Source organism: Polypterus senegalus, chromosome 10, assembly GCF_016835505.1.
Source record: "Polypterus senegalus isolate Bchr_013 chromosome 10, ASM1683550v1, whole genome shotgun sequence".
In the NCBI taxonomy this organism is placed as follows: Eukaryota; Metazoa; Chordata; class Cladistia; order Polypteriformes; family Polypteridae; genus Polypterus; species Polypterus senegalus.
The window spans coordinates 8,107,904-8,132,501 of NC_053163.1; the positions used below are offsets into that span (position 1 = coordinate 8,107,904).

Here is a 24,598-nt window from a genome sequence, read left to right on the forward strand (position 1 = left end):
TGAACGGGCTTCTCGAATTTCTAAGCCGGTAAACTCAGGACGTTTTCTCTTTCGTTTGGTTTTCATAACTGCAGACTTGACATGAGACCCCCGGACTTAAACAACAAAAAAAATAAAAACGTGAGCACACACGGGACGATTTAGGCTCACAAATCAACTTGACCGTAATTCCCTCGACGTCAAGACATCTCACAAGCTTCGCACAGTCTAACCAACTCAGGTGTCAGCCGGGCCTCCGAGGGCCCAATTACTGTGGTGCGACAAGCCTACCGGTTTCCCCAACGAGCCGCCTTGTTCAAAGTTGGGTCAATACCAGTCATTTCCTCAGAATTTGTTTTCAAGCTGCCATATTTTGGAGGCTAACAGAAGGCTATTTATAGAAACCTCAGCATTAATTCTGCTCTCTTCTACCCTCAACGGAAAGTGGAGACTTCCAGGAAACAGATCGAAGGATTGGTGAGGCAATTATAATTCTGCAAGTACAGTGGGTGCTAATATAGTTTTCATATTTACAGCAGAATGCATTAATTCTCTCAATGAATATTAATGCAAATGTATGAATATTCATTTATTTGAAAAATAAAACCCAACATGTCGTTGGTGGGCCTGGTGAGCGACACACGAAGCACTTTTGGACAAACACTGTCCTCGGTGCTGAATGACTGCGGCATGCTTCCCTAACCCTCCCCTGAGATCGTCGGCCTTGATTTACAGAAAATCTTTTGCCTCTTTTGGTCCGGAGACCTAGCCGTGCTGCAGCAGTCATAAATCAGCCGCTCGCGAGCGGATAGTGATGCAGTCTGGGTTTATGACCTGAGCGGTACGGAGAGCAAGGCATGCAGTCCTCGGCGGGTGCTCTCCTACGTCTAATATGTAAAATGCCGCAGACCCAGAGGAAATGTGTACCGCTTCGAGAGGGTGGTGCGCAGGGCCGGATTTGCACATTTCTACGCCCGAGGCCAAAGCACATAATTCTGCACCCCCTCCCTTCAAAAGGTTGATTTATAATTTTCAATTTAATATGTAATAGTTTATTTTTGAAACACATAAGCGCTTAATACAATCTTTATAATCTTTGAAGCACATTATATTTTTAATTCAAAACTACACTACTTATGAAATTGCATAACATTAACACCTACAAGAAAACGTTCCATCGAGTTTCTTCAAGTCGTCTTAAATACTTACGAGAATTTCATCCGTCATGCTTTTGTCCATGAAAGGCTTCAATTGTTTCATTGAAGTCAACATCCATCCATCCATCCATTATCCAACCTGCTATATCCTAACTACAGGGTCACAAGGGTCTGCTGTAGCCAATCCCAGCCAACACATGGTGCAAGGCAGGAAACAAACCCCGGGCAGAGCGCCAGCCCACCACAGGGCTTGAAGTTAACAGATCTTGTTAAATCTGCTTCAATGCAAAGAAGTGCAGCGGGCATTCAGCTTATTTTGCTGCATCAAGTCAAGTCAGGTTGGTGAGCATACACTGGTACAGCGCGTTTCCACACCCACTACACAACGAAACAACTCGGGATTCTGGTTGGCAACCACCTAAGCAGTCCAGTCCCACCCTCTGGAAATGACCCTCTGTCTGCCGCTGCCAAGTGTTACGTGGGTGACCCCTTGGCCTGGTCCAGCCACTCGGGTCCCCAACAATGAGGATCTTATGAGCCGAATCACCCTCTGGGAATCGCACCACATGGCCGTAGTGCTGTAACTGATGCTCCCTCACAATGCAGGTCATGTGTCTCATTCGGGACTCCATGAGCAACACAATGTCAAGCCAACGGTACCCAAGGATTTTCTGGAGAGACACACATGAAGGAGTCCAGTCTTTGTCTGAGGTCACTGGATAGTGTCCATGTCTCGCAACCATATAGCAAGACAGGAAGCACCAGGACTCTAAAGGCTTGGACCTTCGTCCTTTTTCAGAGATATCGAGAGCGCCACACATCCCTTTCCAGCGACCTCATGAACCCCATGCTCTCCCAATCCATTTACGGACATCATAGGAAGAGTCACCAGGGATGTGAATGTCACTGCCGAGGTAAGTAAACCTCTCAATGACGAGGTCGACACTCTCTCCGCAGACAGACACACTGCGATTGGCCGTACCTAAGAGGTCATTAAAGGCCTGACTCTTTGGTTTTTATCAGGACACTCGCAAGCCCAGACACTCAGACTCCTCGCTCAGACCCCCGATCAGATCCTCCATTGACTCCGTGAAGATCACAGCATCGTCAGCAAGTCAAGATCCGTGAACCTTCCTTCACCAACAGATGCCCCACAGCCGCTGGACCCCACGGCTCTGCCCAGCACCCAGTCCATACAAGCATTGAACAGAGTAGGATCTTAAATGATCCTCGATTCTTTTCAGAGAAGAAAAAGACCTTTCAGTCAAAGAATTCTTCACTGGCATGCAGGCAAACATTCTTAATAAAATGTCACAGTTTGGATAAATTGTTTGTAGTCCTTTTTCTCGTAGACACTTCGATGATTACTTCTTTGGTTAGTTCAAATTATTCACCCAGATGGCGTATTCAATACGAAAATCAGCGAATAAAATTGACATAAACTGCAAAAGATTTACATCGATTTTATTGAAATCTTTCGCCTTTTCTGTCAAACTTACATTACACGACATTTAATGATGTTGCATACAGTAAACAAGCCATAAGTTGTGTATGTTTCACGTTTTGTAATAAAAATCTCAGCCCCCCTTATAATTTGGCGAACACCCCTGTCAACTTTTTCTGCTTACAGCTTTCAGCCCTGAGTAAACTAAACAGTATTTAAAAGTAGTAACAATATATTTTATGTACCTACTATCAGCAGATATGTAGAAGTCAAGCGATATGAGCTTAATGAATCACTTGGAATCACTATTGTAACGCCAGTTCTGGAATTTTCCTTTAACACGTGGTTTACGCGGAGTGTGTGAGAGAGAAATAGCAAATGCTTTTTGCCTGTGACTGAGCAAGACAGCCCAAGCTGTAGAGATGGGCAACGTAAATGTACTGCTTGATTTATTTAATGTATATAGATGTACATTTAAAAAACAGCATTTTATATGGCCTTTTCAAAATGATACGGAAATATTTGTAATTATTTGGTTGTTATTTCTTCTGTATATACGCCCCCCTGACTGCTGCGCCTCAGGTCATGGGCTAGGTTGGCCTTATGGGAAATCCGACCCTGGTGGTGCGTAGGTTAATGCAAGGTGGGCCGCACTTTCTATTTGATTTGTGGAACGGTTATCTATAATTATGGATTGAATACGACAGCTATGTAATTGACCTTATACACCGAAACCGTCATTTAACATTAAAAGCATCTAGATTGTGCATGAAAGGCTTGCCTCATTTTCTGTAGCGTCATAGCTTATTTTTTATTTTTATGAGATACAGACCAAATGTTTCACATTTTTTTCCTAAATATTATTATTAGAGTTTCCCAGCAGCCTCAGGGAGGAAAATTCAAGACGCAGTCCCGGACAGCTAGCCAGTCTATGTCAGCATTAACATATCTCTCTATTATAAAAAAAAAAAATCTTGGGGAAATCTTGGGAGGGAGATGAGACGTGATCTTCTCGGAAGTCAATTTGATGTCCCGCGAGACAAGGCAGTGAGACAAAAGGACAGCTGCTGTACAGGCTTTTAAAAGTGCGACGTGCAGAAAACGCACTTCAGCAGCAAGACAGCAGCTGATCCATCCGGATCTCCTTAGTGAACGTTCCGCTCCCCACCCCCTTCACAACATGAGCGGTAGAGCTGCGCGCAGTGGCAGGAGTGTAGCGCGCCTCCAGGTGGGTTGAGCGATCGAGACGTGATTAACTTTGGAGAAACGCTTTGATGACACACAAGACTAGACATTAAACCTTAAGAAGCAAAACCCGTGCGACGGCGACTTTTGCACATCACGCCCTACTTACAAACAATTTAAAACAAGTTCACAGAAATCTAACCTTGCAGTTGTTGGACTACTTTTGGCAGACATACTTCATGTACTCCCAGCTCTTAAAACAACAACAGGTAGAACACACAGCTCGCCAGCAGCAGCAAGCCAGCAGATGATCCGACCACATCTCCTTAGCATCCATTCAGCCCCCACCTTCACAACGGGAGCGACAGAGATGCGAAGTGGCAAAAGGACAGCTGCTGTACAGACTTTAAAATGATCGACGTGCAGCGCAACAAGCAGACTACGCACTTCAACAGCAGCAGCAGCAAGATAGCAGCTGATCCGTCCACATCTCCTTAGCGTGCATTCAGCTCCTCCCCCTTCACAACGTGAGTGGGAGAGACGAGAAGTGGCAGGAGTGTAGCACGCCTCCGGGTGAGTTGAGTGATGCGATCGAGGTGTGATCACCTTGGAGATACACTTTGAAGACACACAAGACTTGATCATCTTGGAGAGACACTTTGACGACATGTGAGACTAGACATTTCAACCTTAAGAAGCAAAACCCGTGAGATGGTGACTTTTGCACGTCACACCCTATTTACATACAATTTTAAACAAGTTCACGGACATCTAACCTTGCAGTTGCTGGAATATTTTTGGCAGACACACTTCATGTGCTCCCAACTCTTAAAATAACGACAAGCAGAACACACAGCTCGCCAGCCGCAGCAAGTCAGCAGATGATCCGACCGCATCTTCTTAGCATGCATTCAGTCCCCACGTTCAGAACGTGAGCGACAGAGATGCAAAGTGGCAAAAGGACAGCTGCTGTACAGACTTCAAAATGATCGATGTGGAGCGCAACAAGCAGATTACGCAGCTCACCAGCAGCAGCAAGCCAGCAACTGATCCAACCGCATCTCCTTAGTGTGTGCTCAGCCCTCTCCTTTACAATGCGAGTGGCGTTATATATCCTGCGAGAAACAGATTTAACCACGCCGGGGCTGGAAATAAAGGGCAAATATTGTTTTTACAAAAGTTTTAAAGTAAAAGTGAAAATAATGCACATGTAACAATTCCCATGAAAATAACAATCTCTTTAAATTGTATATCCGATAAACCAAACCCGGGGGTGGGCAAACGAAGCGAGCAGGGGGCGTAGCCTCCTAGTAATGTATAAAAATACTATTATTAGCACTTAATGGTTTGTGACTTTCGTATGGTAAGTAATGCAAATTATTGTAATAAATAATATTTTACATTTCTCATATGTACCCCCAAAATGTACTCACGCTGAATCTCTGGGAAGCCCCCCACTGCCTGATCACATGCAACAGGATAACAGACAGAAGATTCTCTTTCTAAAATCAGCTCTTCTTTTTTTAAATATAGCAGGAGGACTGAGATTTTCTTTTTTCTTCCAGGAGTCATGTATATTTCAGCTGTAATGCATCCCGCCAACAATGCATTTTTTATGAGTAGCAAGAGACGTTTGTACCATTTCAGTGTGTGCGGTGGATCGAGGATCTCTCAGCCTCGGAGTCTTTGTTTGACTTCACATTTATTGCTTCATCAGGGCCCTCCTCACAGTGGGATTCGCTTTATGACTTTCCCGCAAATTTATATTCCTCATCTCACTGTCAGGCTTCTTCGTACTTAAAGAATGCAGATTTCAAAATGAACCCACTCCAGGCTTCCTACACTTTTCCTTGACCCACTTTCATTGACTTGCCTAATTCTCTCATTTCCGGCACATTTGTCATGATTTCCCTGCTGAATGAAGTTCCAAGGATCTAAATTAGATGCAGGACTTTATTAAATGCCCATTGGAAGTGCTCTGGTCAGTTGTAAATTATTCACACATTTGTCTCCAAATCTGATTAAGCGTTCTCCTTCCCTGGACTCTCCATTAGCTAGGTTGTTGCGTGTGGTAAATGCAGAGCGGACGCAGCAGCTGACGGATTGATTTGTACTGCTGACTCGAGGCAGGGCAGCTCCAGTGAGGTGGGCCTGTTTCCCTAGCGAGAAGGAGAGATTATGTGTCAGCATTCTGCTCCCTCAGGCCGCTACAGTGACCCCTTTAACTTGAGCGATGCACTTAAGAAGAGGCAAGGAGACCGTTCAGGTCTGAATTATTTAAAGAGGACACAAGTAAGCATTCAGTGGAACCCGTGCCAAATCTGCTAACAGTTCTCCATCATAACATGAAAAATAAAGGGAAGGTCGCTAATCACTCATGATTTGAAGCAAAAAGAACTGAATACCTCAAATCTCACCTACCGCTTTCCAGACCTACTTATCCTGAGCAGAGTCACAGGAAAGCTGCAGCCTATTTGGGAATTTTCCCTTTGGATTAATAAAGTATCTATCTATCTATCTATCTATCTATCTATCTATCTATCTATCTATCTATCTATCTATCTATCTATCTATCTATCTATCTATCTATCCCAGCAACTACTGAGCACAAAGCCCAGATAGGGTGCCAGTCGATCAAAGGGTGAACAAAGACTCACACATACATCAGGGGCTCATTTAGCAACGCCAGCCCACCCAACCTGCATGTCTTTAGACTGTGGGACAAAACCAAAGCACCTGGAGTCACAGGGAGATCATGCCAACTCTGCACAGGAGTACCCATGACATGAACCCAATCTCCTTGCTGCAAGGTGGCAGCGCTGCCACTGCGCTACATGTCCAGTGCTGTACCATTCCCTTCTGCCCCAAAAGAATTAATCCCACATACCCCAGAATGGGTGAAGTTGAGTTTGGTTGAGTTTTCTGTCCACTTGGCCATCCAGCTTTACCTTTTCTTAGTTACATGCTGTGTAATGTTATTGCCTAATATTGTTTGTTTGTGTTTAATATTAACTTCCTTTTTATTTCATCTTGTAAAGCGACACTGTTGGTATGAAAATGTGCTATAGAAAGAAATGTTGTTGTTGTTGTTGTTGGTACAACTGGAACGTAGCAGCACCATCCTTCACGCCCCAAACACACACACACACACACACACATTGAGCTACTCTAAGAAATGGCACAATCCACACACTTACAGACTGAATGGGTATAAAGTTACTTAAAATATACTTAGGGGGCAAGCTAGTCTAAAAAAATCTTAAGTCTTTAGTCTTAATGTCTCTGAAATACACGTTTTTAGACAATGACCATATGTCTGCTCTAAAAAGAGATTATATTTCATCATTTATTAATTTTAGTTCTACTGCATTATAATGCATTTCATTATTATTTTCATTGTCTGCAGCCTGTTGCTATTTTAAGTTTAAATTACACTTTTAATTTAATATAATTGTTACTTGGCTGACACCATTTTCCAAGGCAATTTACAGTATTTGTCATACAGTTGGTTCCATTTCTTTTGTTTCTCCAATTGGAGTACAGGCCAGGGAAATGACTCGGTCACTGTCACAGAGTGCCAGGAACGGGATTTGAACCTGGAACCTGAACGTCTGAAGTTCAGTGACTTAACTTCTATGCCACACTGCTAATAAGAGTGATAGATGGGAAAGGCAATATTAGATAGATAGATAGATAGATAGATAGATAGATAGATAGATAGATAGATAGATAGATAGATAGATAGATAGATAGATAGATAGATAGATAGATAGATAGATATGAATTTTAGTATAGTAGACAGGAAAGATAGATAGATAGATAGATAGATAGATAGATAGATAGATAGATAGATAGATAGATAGAAAAGGCACCATATAATAAATAGATGCATAGATGTTCATTTTGGTGTAGTTGGCAGGATCTTAAAATTACATATATAAATAAACAGATAGACTAACAATCCTAGCCACATATGTAAAGTAATCCACAGTTTTCCATCTCTGTAGTGTTATATGAAATCTGAGAGTGTTATATCACTCTAATTTTAGCATCTTGGCATTAATTAACTGTCAGTTAATTAGTACTCTTTTATACAATCTTAGCCCTGGTACTGGCTTAGGTTCAGATGATATGCTACTTTGATTGTGTGTGGGAGGTGTTAAGAAATTCAGTTCAAGTCAGTAAATAATCACTAAAGATTCCTTAATTAGGAATTAAAATTTGGAATTTATACAATAAAATAGATGGTAATAACTTTGATAATCTGTCAGAAAATAGACAAAACAAATATGATAGTGTGAGATGTGTGACTGTAAATTGTAAAAGGAAATGCAAGAACAGTAAAGAGAGTTGGGGTCCCAAGAGGAAAACCTCATTTAGTGAGTCATTAAGAGAGCGGCTGGATGTTGTGGTTCCCATCTGGGACATACATGGCATATTCTGGGGTCTGCTTAGAGGTGGAGACGGGTCAGGGTCAAACTTCCCAATTCAGTTTGGGTGTTGAACAAGCAGATATGCCCCTTCCTGGCTTAGTCACAGTCCACTTTTTATTATGTCCCAATAGAGCCATGGTTTGGTGCCACCATTGACAAAATAATATATGAAAAGTAAACCCAAGGGTCATTTTAAAAAGTATTATTTGTAAGAAAAAAATATGATGGAAGTATGTGGGCAAGAGAGGAAATCCCTCTTGTCTGACTGTTTGTGCATCTGCTTATATAACTAAACTCGTCTTCAGATACAAGTGACATTGTTGGACTTCTCCTTGAGCTGATTACTTGTTTGTCGGTGTCACCTGCTCTTCGTCTTGGAGTGCACATCAGTCTCCGATTCGGCCCGTCACCACTACCAGTTCCGAGTCTCATGTCTGAACCTCACCGTCCAGTATTTTCTAAAGAGGTATCGTTACCTTTTTTTCTGACTTATTTCAGTTTATTTTGGTTTATCGCTCTTCACTGAATGCAGGCACAGAGCACTGCGACAAGTTCTCAAATAGAATGCAAGTATAAATTTTACAAATTACTGCATACAGAATCAGTACACATAGAGACACAGATTTATTAAAACACACAGAAAACTAAGTAGAAACTGATTAACATAAACAAAAACCAACAACATCTGTCCATTAACTAGTCAGTAAACTATGTCCAGTTGACAATGGAGGAGAGGAAAAGAAAAACCTCAGTTAGCAGCTTACCTGGTGGGCATAAACCTCTGAAGGGTCCTGAGAGTCCAACTGGTCACCTACCCCCTGCTGGCCCCGTCTGTGCTGGACAATCCAATCAAATGACAGAAAATTTCCATTGGTTGATTCCAGAGCTCCCAGTATCTGAGAAGGCCGGGCAGCAGCTTGTCAGTAGAGCACTGGCACCAAGTGCCACTTCAGGATACCAAGAAGAGAAACAGAATAGAAGAGGGTCAGTAACAGTTTATAAATCTGGTATTGTGAATATTTTTTTTACAAATAACTAACAAACAAAGATGTAACATGCACAGCAAGTCGGCAGCTCTAATCAGGGTATGCCAGACCAAAGTCTCCAGCTGGGAATTAAAAGCTGAGACTGAAGGGTCATCTTTTATTAGTGTTTCTCACACTCGATTGTTGGGAAGACACAAATATGGAAAAAAGTTGCGACACCAGAAGGCTTGAGAAGCCCACTGCTTTATTCCATAAGGTTAGCAATATGACTAAGAGGTGTCTACCAAATAAAACGCAATAAATCCCAGGTGTGATTCCATTACCACCCTGACTACTTGAATTCTCAATTTTTAAAAAAGGAAAGCATCCTATAGTTCATATGAGATTTTTCTCTGTACATTTTGAACTTCATCCCTCTTGTAATCCATGGAAATAAAATATGGAGCCTTTCCAAATGCAAGTCCCTTTCCAACTCACAAATCTGCCAATCCAAAAGAGCAGCTCCGTGTTTTCATGAGGTGATCATAAATCTTGGACGTTTGTCCACTAATGGCCGGTGTGCAGAACCACACAGACGGTCTCCAGCAGTGCTTATCCTGTTTGGACCGATTCCTAGACATGCAGAATCTGTCAGTAGCTGGCACAAACACCTCATCATACCAACAGACAGAAAAAAAAAATCATTAAGAAAGACTCCCTGGACATCATGTGGAGATAAATGGTCAAATCCAGCCAGGTCAAGGCGTTTAACCTTTTAGATTTCGCGTTTCGTGGGTGACGTCATTCTTGCAATTGTACTGCAATTTTAGTCATCGCTGCGTTAGGCCAAGGTTTTGAACCGTTAGGTCGTCTTTATCTTCATGGTCTATTTGCAATGTTCTTTTACCGATTAGTCTATTAAAACGAGGCCTTTACTGTGAACATTTCAAAGCCAAACTTCCCGGCGTGTCTGATATCAGCACAGATTTCCTGCCATATTGTATCACACATTCTCAGCACACCACACTGTGCCACTTTTACAGTCGGGCACTGTTGCCAGGTCATCTACTTTGCTCTTCTCCGTTTTGTTTTCCTCTTATTTTAAATAAAAACTACTCACTTCGGACACTTTTGACCTCAGGTTAAGAATTGGAACTCAAGCAGAATGAGAGAGCCAGCCACAGATTGTCAGTCCATGGAGGAGCGGCTGCTGTTTGCGGTTTGCCTGAAGCCTGTCATGAATATTTGAGAGCAGGTCACGGGGGAAAAATGAAAGAAATTATAATATGAAAAGTTATAAGAATCCATGATTATGACATGAAATTAATTTCTACCATAACAGAAACAGAAAATGCATAAGACACAAAAAAAAAAGAATTGGAAGACCCTAAAAATTGGATTGCTGATTAATAATATTGAGGTGTTCTGCCGTGATAGGGTCCCACACAGACCCTGTTGTCCCCTTTGCAGTCTTTATTAATGTTGACCTTACCAAAATGTCCCCAAATCCCTGCTATTGCCCTCGTATGTTACTTAACCATTTTTATGTATATGACTCTAGGCAATCCGTACAGTACCAGAAATGGGGTGACCAGACATCCCGTTTTTTTTCTGGGACAGTCCCATTTTCAAGTGATGTGTTATGTTTAATAATTGCAATATTACAAAATGTCCCATTTTTTACTGGCTGATTAATTGGGTGGGGGAGACTGTTGGTGAAGAAAGATTCATGGATCTTGACTTTGCTGACGATGCTGTGATCTTCGCGGAGTCAATGGAGGCTCTGATTGGGGAGCTCGAGAGACGGAGCGAGGAGTCTGAGTGTCTGGACTTGTGAATGTCCTGATGAAAACCAAACATTCAGGCCTTTAATGACCTCTTGGGCACGGCCATCAGCAGCATGTCTGCGGAGAGAGTGTCGACCTCAATGAGAGGTTTGCTTACCTCGGCAGTGACATTCATGTCTCTGGTGACTCTTCCTGTGAAGTCAGTAGACAGATTGGGAGAGCATGGGGGAGTCATGAGGTCACTGGAAAGGGGTGTGTGGAGCTCCCAATATCTATGCCAAAGGACGAAGGTCCAAGTCTTTAGTGCCCTGATGCTTCCTGTCTTGTTATATGGTTGCGAGACATGGACGCTATCCAGTGACCTGAGATGAAGACTGGACTCCATCAGGTGTGTCTCTCTCCGGAAAATCCTTGGGTACCGTTGGTTTGACTTTGTGTTGCTCATGGAGTCCTGAATGAGGCACATGACCTGCATTGTGAGGGAGCATCAGTTACGGCACTACAGCCATGTGGCACATTTCCCTGAGGTTGATCCAGCTCGTAAGATCCTCATTGTTGGGGACCTGAGTGGCTGGAGCAGGCCAAGGGGTCACCCACATAATACCTAGCTGCGGCAGATGGAGGGTCATTTCTGGAGGTTAGGACTGGACCACGTGTCTGCCTGGGGGGTTGCCAGCTGTGATCCCGAGTTGTTTCGCCGTGTAGTGGGTGCGACAACACACTGTACCAGCTCCCCAACTTGACTTACTGTTTAATTATGGTATGCAATTAATGCTCTACTGAGCTCTCAAAACTCCATGTGGGGAATGTTGAAGTTAATATACAGTACATCTCTACATGAGGATGTCAGATTGCACGACTAGTAATGTGCAGGGGATGACAGCTTCTGTGTGTTCATCTATTTGTGTCCATGTCCAGGTTTTTATAGCTTGTATATTTGCCGCCCAGTAATAAATTGAAAGTTAGGTAGTGCCATGCCACCTTCTGCTTTAGGTCTTTGTATGGTCGCCCTTTGGATCTGTGGATGTTTTGAACTCCAAAGAAAGGAAATTATGATTTGTTTATGTATATGGGGATGCTTTGAAAAAGAAAAAATTATCTTGACGGTGTTAATTCTTCAGCTAAATTGAGAAGGAGGGTAACTTTTGATATGTGCCATAATCAGCCTATCAAAGCACTTGGATTTCGCAGGTGTTCATGTAATTGGCCGATAGTCATTTAAACAGTTAACGTTTTACTGTTTGGGCCTAGGCATAATGGTTGTCATTTTAAGGCGTTTCAGGATAACATCAGTGGACAAGGAGAGGGTGGAAATACTGGTAACAACCTTGGCCAATTGGTCTGTGCATGCATGTGTCCCAAAACACCATCAGGACCAGCTGCTTTCTCTAGGTACCAAACAGATGTCAAAATTAAAGTTGAATACCCACATGGTACCTTGGTGTTTTACAATGCTATGCTTTTACCTCTAGGGGGCACCACACTTGCTGCCATTTCAAAAATGGGAAAAAAAAAAAAGTCAACACATTTTACTGTGGGCGAGAATGGCAGACACAGTCGGCTTGAAAGACGCCAAGCTGACAGACAGCTGCTGGGTTTTGTGGAGAGGCTTTCCCCCGGATCTCAAGCGAGATGCATTGTTGAAATGATCGAAATATCTGCCAGCAGCTCCACTTCTGAAATTTTAAAATATTGACTTCACTCGCAGTGCTGGGTTTGTTGAATGTTTTTAAACATATGCCGTGCCATCTGGTGGTGCAGACAACACTTAATTGCAGGCGAGTCTCGCAGTTTAACTTCCGTCTGTTGATTTCCTTTGCTGCAGTGCTTCAGTTGACTGCGGCGCTCAGGCAGGAACACTGAGTTTCTGATCTTCAAGAGAAAAAAAAAAGAAAAAGGATCCACGGTTGCCAGTCAAGGGGCAGTCAGGCTACAGTTTTGTTCTCTCTCTCTATGAAAGAGTGTTCTGCAATCTGTTAGGATATTGTGGTTGATAGAGGGCGCTCTTAAGCCATTCATAAACTCCAATAACTCCAATTATTCAAAGAAAAATAAATAAGATGGATAAACCCAACATCAACAAAGAAAACTAAAATAATCATCACCTGCTGCTTTCTTGGCCTACCTAAATACTGTAGATTAGTGTCAAGATCTGCCTGCTTAGAATCTCAAAATGGGTGATAGGCCTCAAAAATAAAGGCCAGACCTGTGCCCGTATTTATCAAACATCTCAGAGTAGGAAAGCGGGCCAAAATGGCTCCGAATTCTCAGAGTGACACAAAGTTTGTAAAATTTGGTAAAAGCATTTTATCAAGTTTCCTAATTTAGGAAACTACTCCTAACTTCACCAGGTTTTAGGAGAGCCCGTGAGCTGTCCTAAGTCACTAAGAGCTCCCAGAAGATGGCGTTCAGACAGAGATCGGTATGCACAGCACAGGAAAGGAGGAATGTTTTGGAAACATAGGACAACAATGAACACGTAAGAGGAATTTGAAGGAGATAGAATAATATTTATAACAAATCTTGTATGTCACTTGATTGCTCTATCAATGTGCAGAAGCCAATACGTTAACATCAGTAACATTACATCTTTTTGGCCACATGGAAAGTGCAGCCTTCTAATAGCAAGTCAAGATCATTGACCCATGTGTGGATGACCATGCTTATGTGAATCATAATCCATATCACAATATAGGTACACAGGTGGTCTTGAATGCAAACCGTCCTGTAATAGACGACATTTCATCCTGAAGATAAGTAGGGCTGGATGTATGATTGACAGCAAAATGTCACACAGGTAGTCTGAGCTCTGCATTCCATGAACCCCTCGGACATTCAAGTTCCACTTTACAAGCCCCGGAAGGTTCAAGAAGGTAGGCGGAGACTCCAAGGGCATGGGACAAATAGAGCAGAAGATAAAAAGCATTCACGGAAAGAGGAGCGGCATAGCAAGGTGGAAGACGATCGGGACACTCAAAGAGTGAACGCGACTTTAGAATCAGCTCAAAAATAGACATGGCTAGTTGCCATAACTGTTACTTTACAAAGTGTTTCCAGTAGCCATACCAGCGGTAAGGTGATTCATCTGAGAGGAACGACTGTGGATCATTCATTGTTAAATAAATATTCTTGTTACCAGGTTTAACTTTCATTTGGTGGTGGTCTTTCCATCTTGTGGTTTATTAGAGTATTGCTCTTGATGTTGTTGTAAAGTGGTAACAATTACATGCAGCTTAGTACAATATGCTGCTTTATTATTTTTTCCTTCTTCTTCTTCTTTTACTTCTTATTGTTATTATCTTTGTGGTGAAATGTCATCATGAGTACTGTTTGTATCCCAGAATTCCATAAAATCATGGCGTCAGTCATTCTGAGATGTGGCCTTCTACTCCTCGCTCCTCGAAGGAAGCTTCGTTATTACTTCTCTTGTCCTACTCTGAGGTCGGACAAATTCTTACCCTAGTCCAACTTTTAGGAATGATTCTAAGACGCTTGATAATAATATACAGGTAATGCACTTGACAAAGGGCTGAATCCAAAGTGTAGGCTTCACCAGGCCAAATCAACTAAACCACTATCTATAACTGCAGGCTTATGACCTGCACAGGCCCAAAAGTGGGACAAAAGCTTAAAAGTCCAAAATATCTCAAAGAAATAGAGGGAAAACGGGAAGAACATCCGGCCCACAAACACAAAACAAATGTACTTTAACAGTTTAAAGACTTAATTCAAAATCTTTAAAAAAGAATGTAAAGGGAGCAATAAAGGAAAAATAAGAAACAAAAAGCCGCCCTCTTCGAATTTCTGCTAACAGCCCCAGGCTCTCCTGCAAACCTGAGCAGCATTAGTAACATTACAAAGTTTATAAACTATGAAGGTTTGTCATTTTGGAGAGAAACGAGAACGTCAGCTAACCAGCAAGCAGCCTGTTTTGATTAAGCAGTGATCAATGAAAGCTTTTCAATTAAAAGAGTCAGAAGATGAAGGTCAAAAAATACACGTGGGGTCATTAACAAGCTAGGAAACACTAAATAGAAGCTGTTAGCCAGAAAAAGTAGTCAGAAAATCATTAACAGAATTTACATTGGAAATCGCACACCAAACGTTAAATTGATCTAGACTCAAATGCGGAAGAAACACACGTCACAACCCTAATCTGATTGCACCAATAATGTGGCGCGTTGCATATTCTGGCAAAAAATCCACAATGGAATCGCAGGATGTTGATATAAAATTATAAGCTTTACAGGAATAAAGAAAAATATGTGTCAAAAATCATGTTGAGGTCCAAAAAAACATCCTAGACAAGGTAGAGAAAATAAATAAAATTCACCAACTGTAATACAACACTTTTTTAACAGGAAACAGAGTTCCAAAAACTTTAAGAGTCTGATGTTGGCACTAAAAACAGCAAGTGAAAGCCCCATCACTACCTGGACTAGCAACACTGCTACTGAGTGTGCCGAAAAACCCAAAATCAATATGTCTCCATTTGTCGGAGAAGCAATCGAGATCAAAGGATTGTCTGATACTGACAAGCCACCAACTCCACCGAATGTAATTTATACCTTCTACTAGAACTGGTAAGGCATGCAGATTGGCAGAACATCCATACAACATAACCGACGATCAAAAGATGTGCTTTTTTTTGCAAAGTATGCCAGCATTTTGGGGATAACTTAATCGAGGACAGGTTCATTCACAAATTCTGAGACTGGAAGTTCAAGGTACACATGAGGGGGTATCCCAAAATTTGGAAGTCAGTCTTTTTTTATTAAAGAAATTACTTCTTAATGGATTTAGAATGAGCAAATTATCAACATTAAAAAAGAAACTTTGATGCGCACATTTATGTAGGTGTTACTGGATTTATGAAAACGATAATACTTATAAAATAATTGTGTTGTCAACGATAACAACAATCGTGTCAAATATGGACTTAAAATCCAGGCACTGCTCTTACTCTAGCGTGCTGAGAAACTTTGATTAAATTGTTCATTTTCCATCCCTGTCATTCTGCAACACCTTTTCCCTCAGAGTAATTGCTCCGGAGGTTTCCCACTGAGACTATATGGACTGCTACTCTGGTATTCCACCCTTCGTTTATTCGTGACGATGAACATCATGCCACCACAGCCTATTTTTCTTGCTGTCTTGTGGAAGTCCCTTTGCCCTGCAATTATAATCCTGAACAAAGAATCCTCTCCAATAAATAGAGATAAAGCAGCACACGCTATCTCGTCTCGTTGGACGTTTTCCAATTAGCTTGTTTGAAAGTCGGCTTATCGATCGTAGAACTTTCAACGGACCATGAAATGATAATTATCAGCAAAACTCCAACTTTTTCGAGTACTAAAATGTTGTAATCCTATTGAAATGATAGAAGTGCTTGTACGAAGATCTGGAAGTGCATGGATGAAAATAACAAAACAGTTATGGTTGTGCAGAAGTCAAAGATTAGGAGTGCCATGATCTTATAGTGATAGGTGAAAGTCGAAAAGAGGGGGCAAAGGAGGGAGAAATGAGAAGATTACAAAGTCAACAGACGGTAACAACAGATTTGAAGACTAAGAAAGAAAAGCAGGAAAAATGGACAGAAGGAAGATCTGGAACTGGGTGAAAGATGAAATGGGTTATAGGATAATGTTAGGGAAATGTTTGATTAAAACAAAAGTTCAGTGTGAGTGGCGGAAATCGAAGAAGGACCAGCTGTTTCAAAGGCAAGTGCATTAACCATTTCACCGCAAACTTCCCAGTGCTGTTTCTCTGTAGTATTTTACAACATGTGTTCTTCCCCTCAATGTAACATTTAGCACATCCTTTAAGTTTAACTGTCACGAAAATCTGTGTAGTCATTTTTGTGTGATGCCAGAACAAACATGAAAAAGGATAACTTTATAAACTGAGATCAATGGAAGATCTATGAGCAGGTCATTATCTTTATCAAGAGTCGACACGATCATGAGAGAGTGAAGGATGGCAACAACATGGAAGTTTGTAGGTTTTAGACTTGGCAGGCATTTCAAGACATAAAGCTGCCAAGAACTCTCAGTGGGTCCAGGGTGATGGTAGGTCTTCTGTAAAAGGAAACGTTAGCAAAGGCAGAAGATCCTACCAATGGCAGGTAGTAATAGAACATGGAAGTGTGGCAACATTGTCAGGGGAATCTCTGAAAACAAATGTTGAAAATCGTGTCACAGTGTTATAAATCACTCAGTGTCCATTACTGGGTTTGCAAGAAATTCACTGAAATAAAAGTTCATTAGGTCATTGTTAGGGTGTTTCCTTTAATGTTAGTCTTTGTTTTCCTTGAAATTCAGTACTTCTGACTCTTTACTCTTAACTAACAAGAACCGCTGCACTGGTGTGTCATGGAGCGTTTACTAGCAAATTGCTTTACAGCATAGAATTACCTTAACCCACATGATGGCGTAGCCATTCCTGCTAATGATGTTTCGTTTCGTCCAAGTCTGTTTCCGAAATTAAGACAAGAAAACAATGACGTCTGCTCGTAAATGTTGGATGTACTTTTAAAAAATCAAATGGAGCAGTTGTGAAGGACAGCCAGGTCCCATGCCTGGCAGGGACGCCCCTGCTGCTTATGTTCCGGGGGAGCCACCGTGGGCAGTCCAGTACCTCCCCCGGGACGCTTGGTGGCAGCCTCCCTGGCTGACGGTGATTCCCCAACCACCCGCAGGGCTCCGTGGCAGATGGAGTCCTCCACAGCCTGGTTGGGGTCTCGGATGGCCGCTAGGGGGAGCTGCATGGACTCAGCAGCCTGGCTGGATGAATCTTCAGGTGCAATTAGGACCAGGTGGTCAAGCACCTGGAACACTTCCGGGTGGGTTATAAAAAGGGCCAGCCACCACCACTCAGAGAGCCAGAGTTGGCAGGAAGGAGATGAAGCTTGGGAAGGAGTGGTGGTAAAGGAAGTAAGGTGGTGTTGCTGTGTGTTGGACTGGTGTTTTGTGGGACTGTGTATTGCCTGTGGGTCACGGGGAAGACACGCGCCCACTGGCGAAGAAAAATAAAGTCTTTGTGTTTTTATACGTGCCTCCGTGTCCATCTGTGTTGGGTCAGGCGCCTATATAGCGCCTTTGTTACACAGTTAAAAATATACAAAACAAAGACATTTGAACAGAAATTCTTGGTAATACTAACACCGCTAAAGAGACTGGGTTGTCAGTTTCTCCTTACTTAATGTGTGAATCTGGTCAGAACTACTTTTGCTTGTAGGTTGCTTACCCAAGTATGATGAAATGAGTCTATTGAACATACTCATATCCTAAGTAAAAGAATTCTGTATACTGTAGATAAATGCTTATTTCACCACACCAGAGTAATATTTCAGTGCTCGGCCAGCACTAATAGATTACGTGGGATATTTCGCACATTAGGAAGGAGGCTCCGTCTGATGGCAGATAGTAAAGGTGGGACTACTAGAGAGCAGTACAGAATGTGGTGATATCCAGGTAATGACTCAATGCTATGAGAATAGGAGAGTGAACGTCTAGTGCACTCACAACAATATGGAAATACTAGAATCAAGTGGCTAACTGGTGATTATAACAGGGAATTCTCAAAATCTGAAACTATACGTGACCAATGTGAACTGTTGAAACAATCAGAGAGGGTAAAGGTGATAACATGGTGGTAAAATGATTGTCTAAGGTTTTAAATAATTAAACTGCTCAAAAAAATTAAAGGAACACTTTGAAAACACAACAGATCTCAATGGGAAAAAGAAATCCTCCTGGATATCTATACTGATATAGACTGGGTAATGTGTTAGGAACGAAAGGATGCCACATCGTTTGATGGAAATGAAAATGATCAACCTACAGAGCCCTGAATTTACAGACACCCCAAAAATCAGAGTGAAAAAATGATGTGGCAGGCTAGTCCATTTTGCCCAAATTGAATTGCAGCAACTCCAAATTGTACGCAGCACTTTGTATGGCCCCTGTGTTCTTTTATACATGCCTGACAACATCGGTGCATGCTTCTAATGAGATGACAGATGGTGTTGTGGGGGATCTCCTCCCAGATCTGGACCAGGGCATCACTGAGCTCCTGGACAGTCTGAGGTGCAACCTGGTGGCATTGGATGGACCAAAACATAATGTCCCAGAGGTGTTTTATTGGATTTAGGTCAGGAAAGTGTGGTGGCCAGTCAATGGTATCAATTCCTTCATCCTCCAGGAACTGCCTGCATACTCTCACCACATGAGGCCAGGGATTGTCGTGCACCAGGAGCCACTGTACCAGCATAGGGTCTGACAATGGGTCCAAGGATTTCATCCTGATACCTAATGGCAGCCAAGGTGCCTTTGTCAAGCCTGTAGCGGTCTGTGTGACCCTCCATGGATATGCCTCCCCAGACAATCATTAACCAACCACCAAACTGCTCATGCTGAATGATGTTACAGGCAGCATAATGTTCTCCATGGCTTCTCCAGACCCTTTCACTTCTGTCACGTGCTCAGGGTGAACCTGCTCTCATCTGTAAAAGCACAGGGCACCAGTGGTGCATCTGCCAATTCTGGTATTCTATGGCGAATGCCAATCGAGCTGCATGCTGCTGGGCAGTGAGCTCAGGGCCCATTAGAGGACATGGGGCCCTTGGGTCACCCTCATGAAGTCTTTCTGGTTGTTTGGTCAGAGACATTCACACCAGTGGCCTGCTGGAGGTCATTTTGTAGGGCTCTGGCAGTGCTCATCCTGTTCCTCCTTGCCCAAAGGAGCAGATACTGGTCCTGCTGATGGGTTATGGACCTTCTATGGCCCTCTTCAGCTCTCCTAGAGTAACTGCTTGTCTCCTAGAATCTCCTCCATGCCCTTGAGACTGTGCAGGGAGACACAGCAAACCTTCTGGCAATGACACGTATTGATGTGCCATCCTGGAGAAGTTGGACTACCTGTGCAACCTCTATAGGGTCCAGGTATCGCCTCGTGCTACCAGTAGTGACACTGATTGTAGCCAAATGCAAAACTAGTGAAGAAACAGTCAGAAAAGATGAGGAGAGAAAAATGTCAGTGGCCTCCACCTGTTAAACCATTCCTGTTTTGGGGGTCATCTCATTGTTGCCCCTCTAGTGCATCTGTTGTTAATTTCATTAACACCACAGCAGCTGAAACTGATTAACAACCCCCTCTGCTACTTAACTGACCAGATCAATATCCCAGAAGTTTCATTGATTTTATGCTATACTCTGATTAAAAAGTGTTCCTTTAATTCTTTTGAGCAGTATATAATGAGCAGGCAACAGTACAATCGAAGGACAGGCATGTGATAGTAAAAAACAAATAATTTCAAAGTAGATAATGATAATAATATGGAAGAAGAAAAACCCAGGATCTGAGAAGGATTATAACAAAGAGGTAGCATCTAGCATCTTAGAGTAGGTGGGTGGTAACGAGAAGTCATCATCTAAAGAGTGGAATGGTATTGACAAAGATGCTAGAATTATAGAAAAGATGAGTAGGCAGGAAGATCTTACAGTAGGTGGGTGTTAACAACAAGGGAAGTTAAGACCAAAGTGCAGAGGGGGGCAATATCAAGAACCAGGAAGATCTAAGAGCAGGCAGATGGTAGCGACAAACAGGTAAGAAGATCTAAATATGTGTGGGTGGGTGTTATGGTATGCATAGATCAGAGATTGATTTAACAGCAAGGAACCAAGACAACCTGAGAGAAAGCAAGTGATTATTGAAATGGTGGTTTGAAGATGTGACAGTAGAAGGTGTTAATAACAGGTTGATTTGAAAGTTGTACGTAGTTTGTAGTTGTATTAGTGGGGAATAAAGAAGATCTAAGAATGTAAAATGGCAACAAAGGGGAGGCGTGAAGAACGTTTTAAAGAAGAGTGATATGAGTAATGTGAAACATAGAATTGGGTCACAGTGAGGCGATATGTGGAAATCCAAACTTGGAGGAACCAGGTACCAGATAGGTAATAATGATAAAACAAAGGTACAAAAATTGGGTACAAATGACAAATGCATCATGTAGATGATCTTAAAGCAAATAGGTAACAAAACAGAGTTAGGGAAGAGGAAGTAGAAGAGTGTAATGGGGTTCATTATAAAGAAAGATGTAAGAATTAGGGTAGGCTGTGACACTCAAACCAACTGGACAATGAACGAAAAGTCAGAAGTCACTGGATATAAGACATACAGAAAATATATAAGGGAAAGCTTAGAATGTAGATGAATTTTGGGACCCTGATATGTTGGAACTAATCACCAAATTCCAAGACAAGACTGACTGCAAGAGCAGAATGTTAGTGATTGTTAAAAAAAAACACCTTTCAAGGTGTCAAAAGTGGTTGGATTCATAGGTCTAATATCTGTTCTTTTGTCTTCCTCCTTGTTCATTCAAATGGGCAGAAACCAAACAAGAATTGGAAGACTTGACCGCAGACATCAAAAAGACTGCAAACAAAGTGCGCTCCAAATTAAAAGGTGAGTCTTTCCTGAGGGGTGTGCAGTAGGTGGTTATTTCTGAAGAGGGGGGGTAACTCCAACGTTTTTAATTCACAACCGCAAAAACAAGGGCAGGTCCTCCTCAGACTTATTCGTTGTTTTATCTTGTGTCTTTAGCAATCGAACAGAGTATCGAGCAAGAAGAAGGGCTTAACAGATCCTCAGCAGATTTAAGGATTCGAAAGACACAGGTGGGCCATTCATCTTCTCTGGTAGTCCTTGCTGTTAGCTGTTTTCACGTCTCGCTGGAAGGTGCACTTCCTCTTCTTTCAGGTGTTCTTCCACAGAGTTTCACAGATCAGATTGTTGCTTGGAGCAAAGACATGAAAGTATCAGGGTAATTAGGGGTGACCTCAAATTGATCGCTTTGGAAGTGCAAGTCATCCAATGCACAATACTGTGTGAATAATAACGAGTCTCTCTCATTCCATGTCTGTCTCTCACTCTCTGACTTTACTTCTTAGATTTTTTCTCGTTCATTTTGTCCTTCTTATGATTTTCATTTCATTCTCTCTTCTTTTCATCATCTCTCCCCACATCTTACACTGCTACCTTTTATCTCTTTCTGCTTTACTTCTCTTTACCTCCTCATTTCCCATCTCTTAATTTTTTCTCCATTCTGTTGTTTCTTTCCTTCTTTGGTTTCTCTCCTTCTGTTTTATAGCACCATTATCCTCCGTCTCCTGTATTTCAACTTTACCTTGTTCCTCTTATCTATTTGCCTGTTCGACATGCTTACTCTTCATCCCTCTCTTTCTATGTTTCATCTTCATGCTTTTTTCCCTCACGTTATTTATCATATCCATCCATTTACACTCTCACTCTTTCTCACCATCTCTCATTACTTCCACTTTCTTCCTCTCATTCTTCTCTGGCACTCATCCCCTTGTCCCTTTTCTCTCTCCCTCCTTATGCACTTTTTCCTCTGCTATTTCTGTTTGTCATCATCTCTTCTAACTTTCCTAAACGGACTCTCTTTCTCCGTCCTCATGCACTCTTAAGTGTTTTATTTCCTCTTTCTTACGTTCCATACATCTTCCCTCTTGCCTTTCTTCTCTAAATTCTATTTCTCTCTCTCGTTTTCTTTCCTTGTTCAGCCATTCATGTATTTCTGTCTACATCCCCCAATTGATAATTCCTTTCTCCCTTACTTTCCCTGATCTAAAAATTTCCCTCTTTGTGATTGTCCATCTCGTCATTCCCTCCATATTCGCCTATTGATATTTTTCCTTTCACAGTCTATTTTTTTCCCCTTCCTTACCCCCTCTCTTTCATCCTCTTCTTTCCCCACGTCTCCAAATTCTCCTATTGTCTGTCATTCACCTCTCTTACACTCCCTCTTTCTGACCATCTCTCATTTTCACTCTCTCTTTCTTTCTTTTCTCATTTGATGTTTGGCTGCTCCACATTTTTTACTTTCCTTTTACCTCTCCCTTCTTCTCGTTCACAGCACTCAACGCTGTCACGCAAGTTTGTTGAGGTAATGACCGAATACAACACCACGCAGTCCAAGTACCGCGATCGCTGCAAGGACAGAATTCAGAGACAACTGGAGATCAGTAAGTAGCCGCTTTCATACAGAAAGTCAGCTGTGGATCACCCCCGGTGTAACAATTAATATGTTTTATTATTCTGGTTTGTTTTAGATATTTTTTTTTACTTCATAGAAGTTGTTTGATCATTTTGAATTGAATCGAAAAAGTTTCATTTTATTCCCATTTTGTTCCTTTATTTATGTGATGCTGTTTGACGTATCACGTGACTGTGATTGTCATATCGATTACATCACAAGATGTGATGATAGAATATGGTGAAGATCACATTACACATTATCATTCGGTAGATCATATTTCTTGAACATGAAGTTTAATGTAGAAGGTCACTTTAACAAGTGGACTTCAGGTATCATTTTCGATTTTTGTTCATCTCTTTGACCCCAACTTCTGATTCTCGTTTTGCTGTCCTGATTTGGTTGTCATATCATTTGTCTTTTTGGGCTCTGACCTCATTTTCCCATCTTTCTACGATTTTTGCTTCACGTTACCATCTTCTAGTTATAATCTATTCTCACAATAATCCTTCAACACAAGCGTGTCAAAACAGTTAGGAACTGCTTCTGTGTGACTATAAGGCGATGTCTACACTACCACATTTTCATCTAAAAATGTTATTTTTAGAAAGAAAACAATCTCTGTCCACACTAGCGTCTTCACATCATTTATGAAAGCATCTCAGTGCATGTCAGTGCTAAAACGACTGAAAACACATTTTTGATTTGATCTTCTTCTGCTTCTTTCGGCTGCTCCCATTAGGGTTCGCCACAGCAGATCATCTTCTTCCATATTGTTCTGTCCTCGTCATCTTGTTCTGTCACACCCATCACCTGCATGTCCTCTCTCACAACATCCACAAACCTTCTCTTAGGCCTTCCTCTTCTCTCCTTCCCTGGCAGCTCTATCCTTAGCACCCTTCTCTCACTATATCCAGCCTCTCTCCTCTGCACATGTCCAAACCAACGCAATCTCGCCTCTCTGACATTCTCTCCAAACTGTCCCACCTGAGCTGACCCTCTGATGTCCTCATTTCTAATCCTATCCATCCTCGTCACACCCATTGCAAATCTTAACCTCTTTAACTCTGCCACCTCCAGCTCTGTCTCCTGCTTTCTGATCAGTGCCACCATCTCCAGCCCATAAAACATAGCTGGTCTCACTACCGTCCTGTAGACCTTCCCTCTCACTCTTTGATTTGACATACATTGTTAATTTTTTTAAATGACCTTTGGGTGTCAGAGTGCAGGGTCAGCCATTCTACAGCACTCCTGGAGTAATTTCTAGATTAAGGGTTTTGTTCAAAGGCACAACAGAGTAGGTTCCCTATTCGGGCAGTAACCGAACTTAAACCAGCAACCTTCCAGATACCAGCACAGATCTTTAGCCTCAGAGCCTCCACTCTGCCTTATAATGTAGATGTTCTCTTACACTGGGAATGTGTGGATTGGCAGACAAATCCTTGAAGGGATGGTAATTCCGCAAGTCGTGGGATTTATCGCAAAACTGTAGAGAATGGTAAATTGTTTGCTTTTTGCACATGTATGCAGCATTCAAATTGTACAAAACGCAGTTTAGATGCATAGAGGCAAGCAACACAACATGTGATATGG

The 24,598-nt window shown here is 42.0% G+C and overlaps 1 protein-coding gene across 1 annotated transcript in view; it reads left to right on the top strand.

Annotated features, from left to right (window-relative positions):
• The window catches only part of LOC120536659 (syntaxin-1B), a 180,300-nt gene that overhangs the window by 137,176 nt on the left and 18,526 nt on the right, over positions 1-24,598 (top strand). The window contains exons 4-6 of the mRNA XM_039765092.1: positions 21,340-21,414; positions 21,553-21,626; positions 22,886-22,994. Of these exons, the coding sequence (XP_039621026.1) occupies positions 21,340-21,414; positions 21,553-21,626; positions 22,886-22,994 (258 nt within the window). The remainder of the gene's footprint in view (positions 1-21,339; positions 21,415-21,552; positions 21,627-22,885; positions 22,995-24,598) is intronic.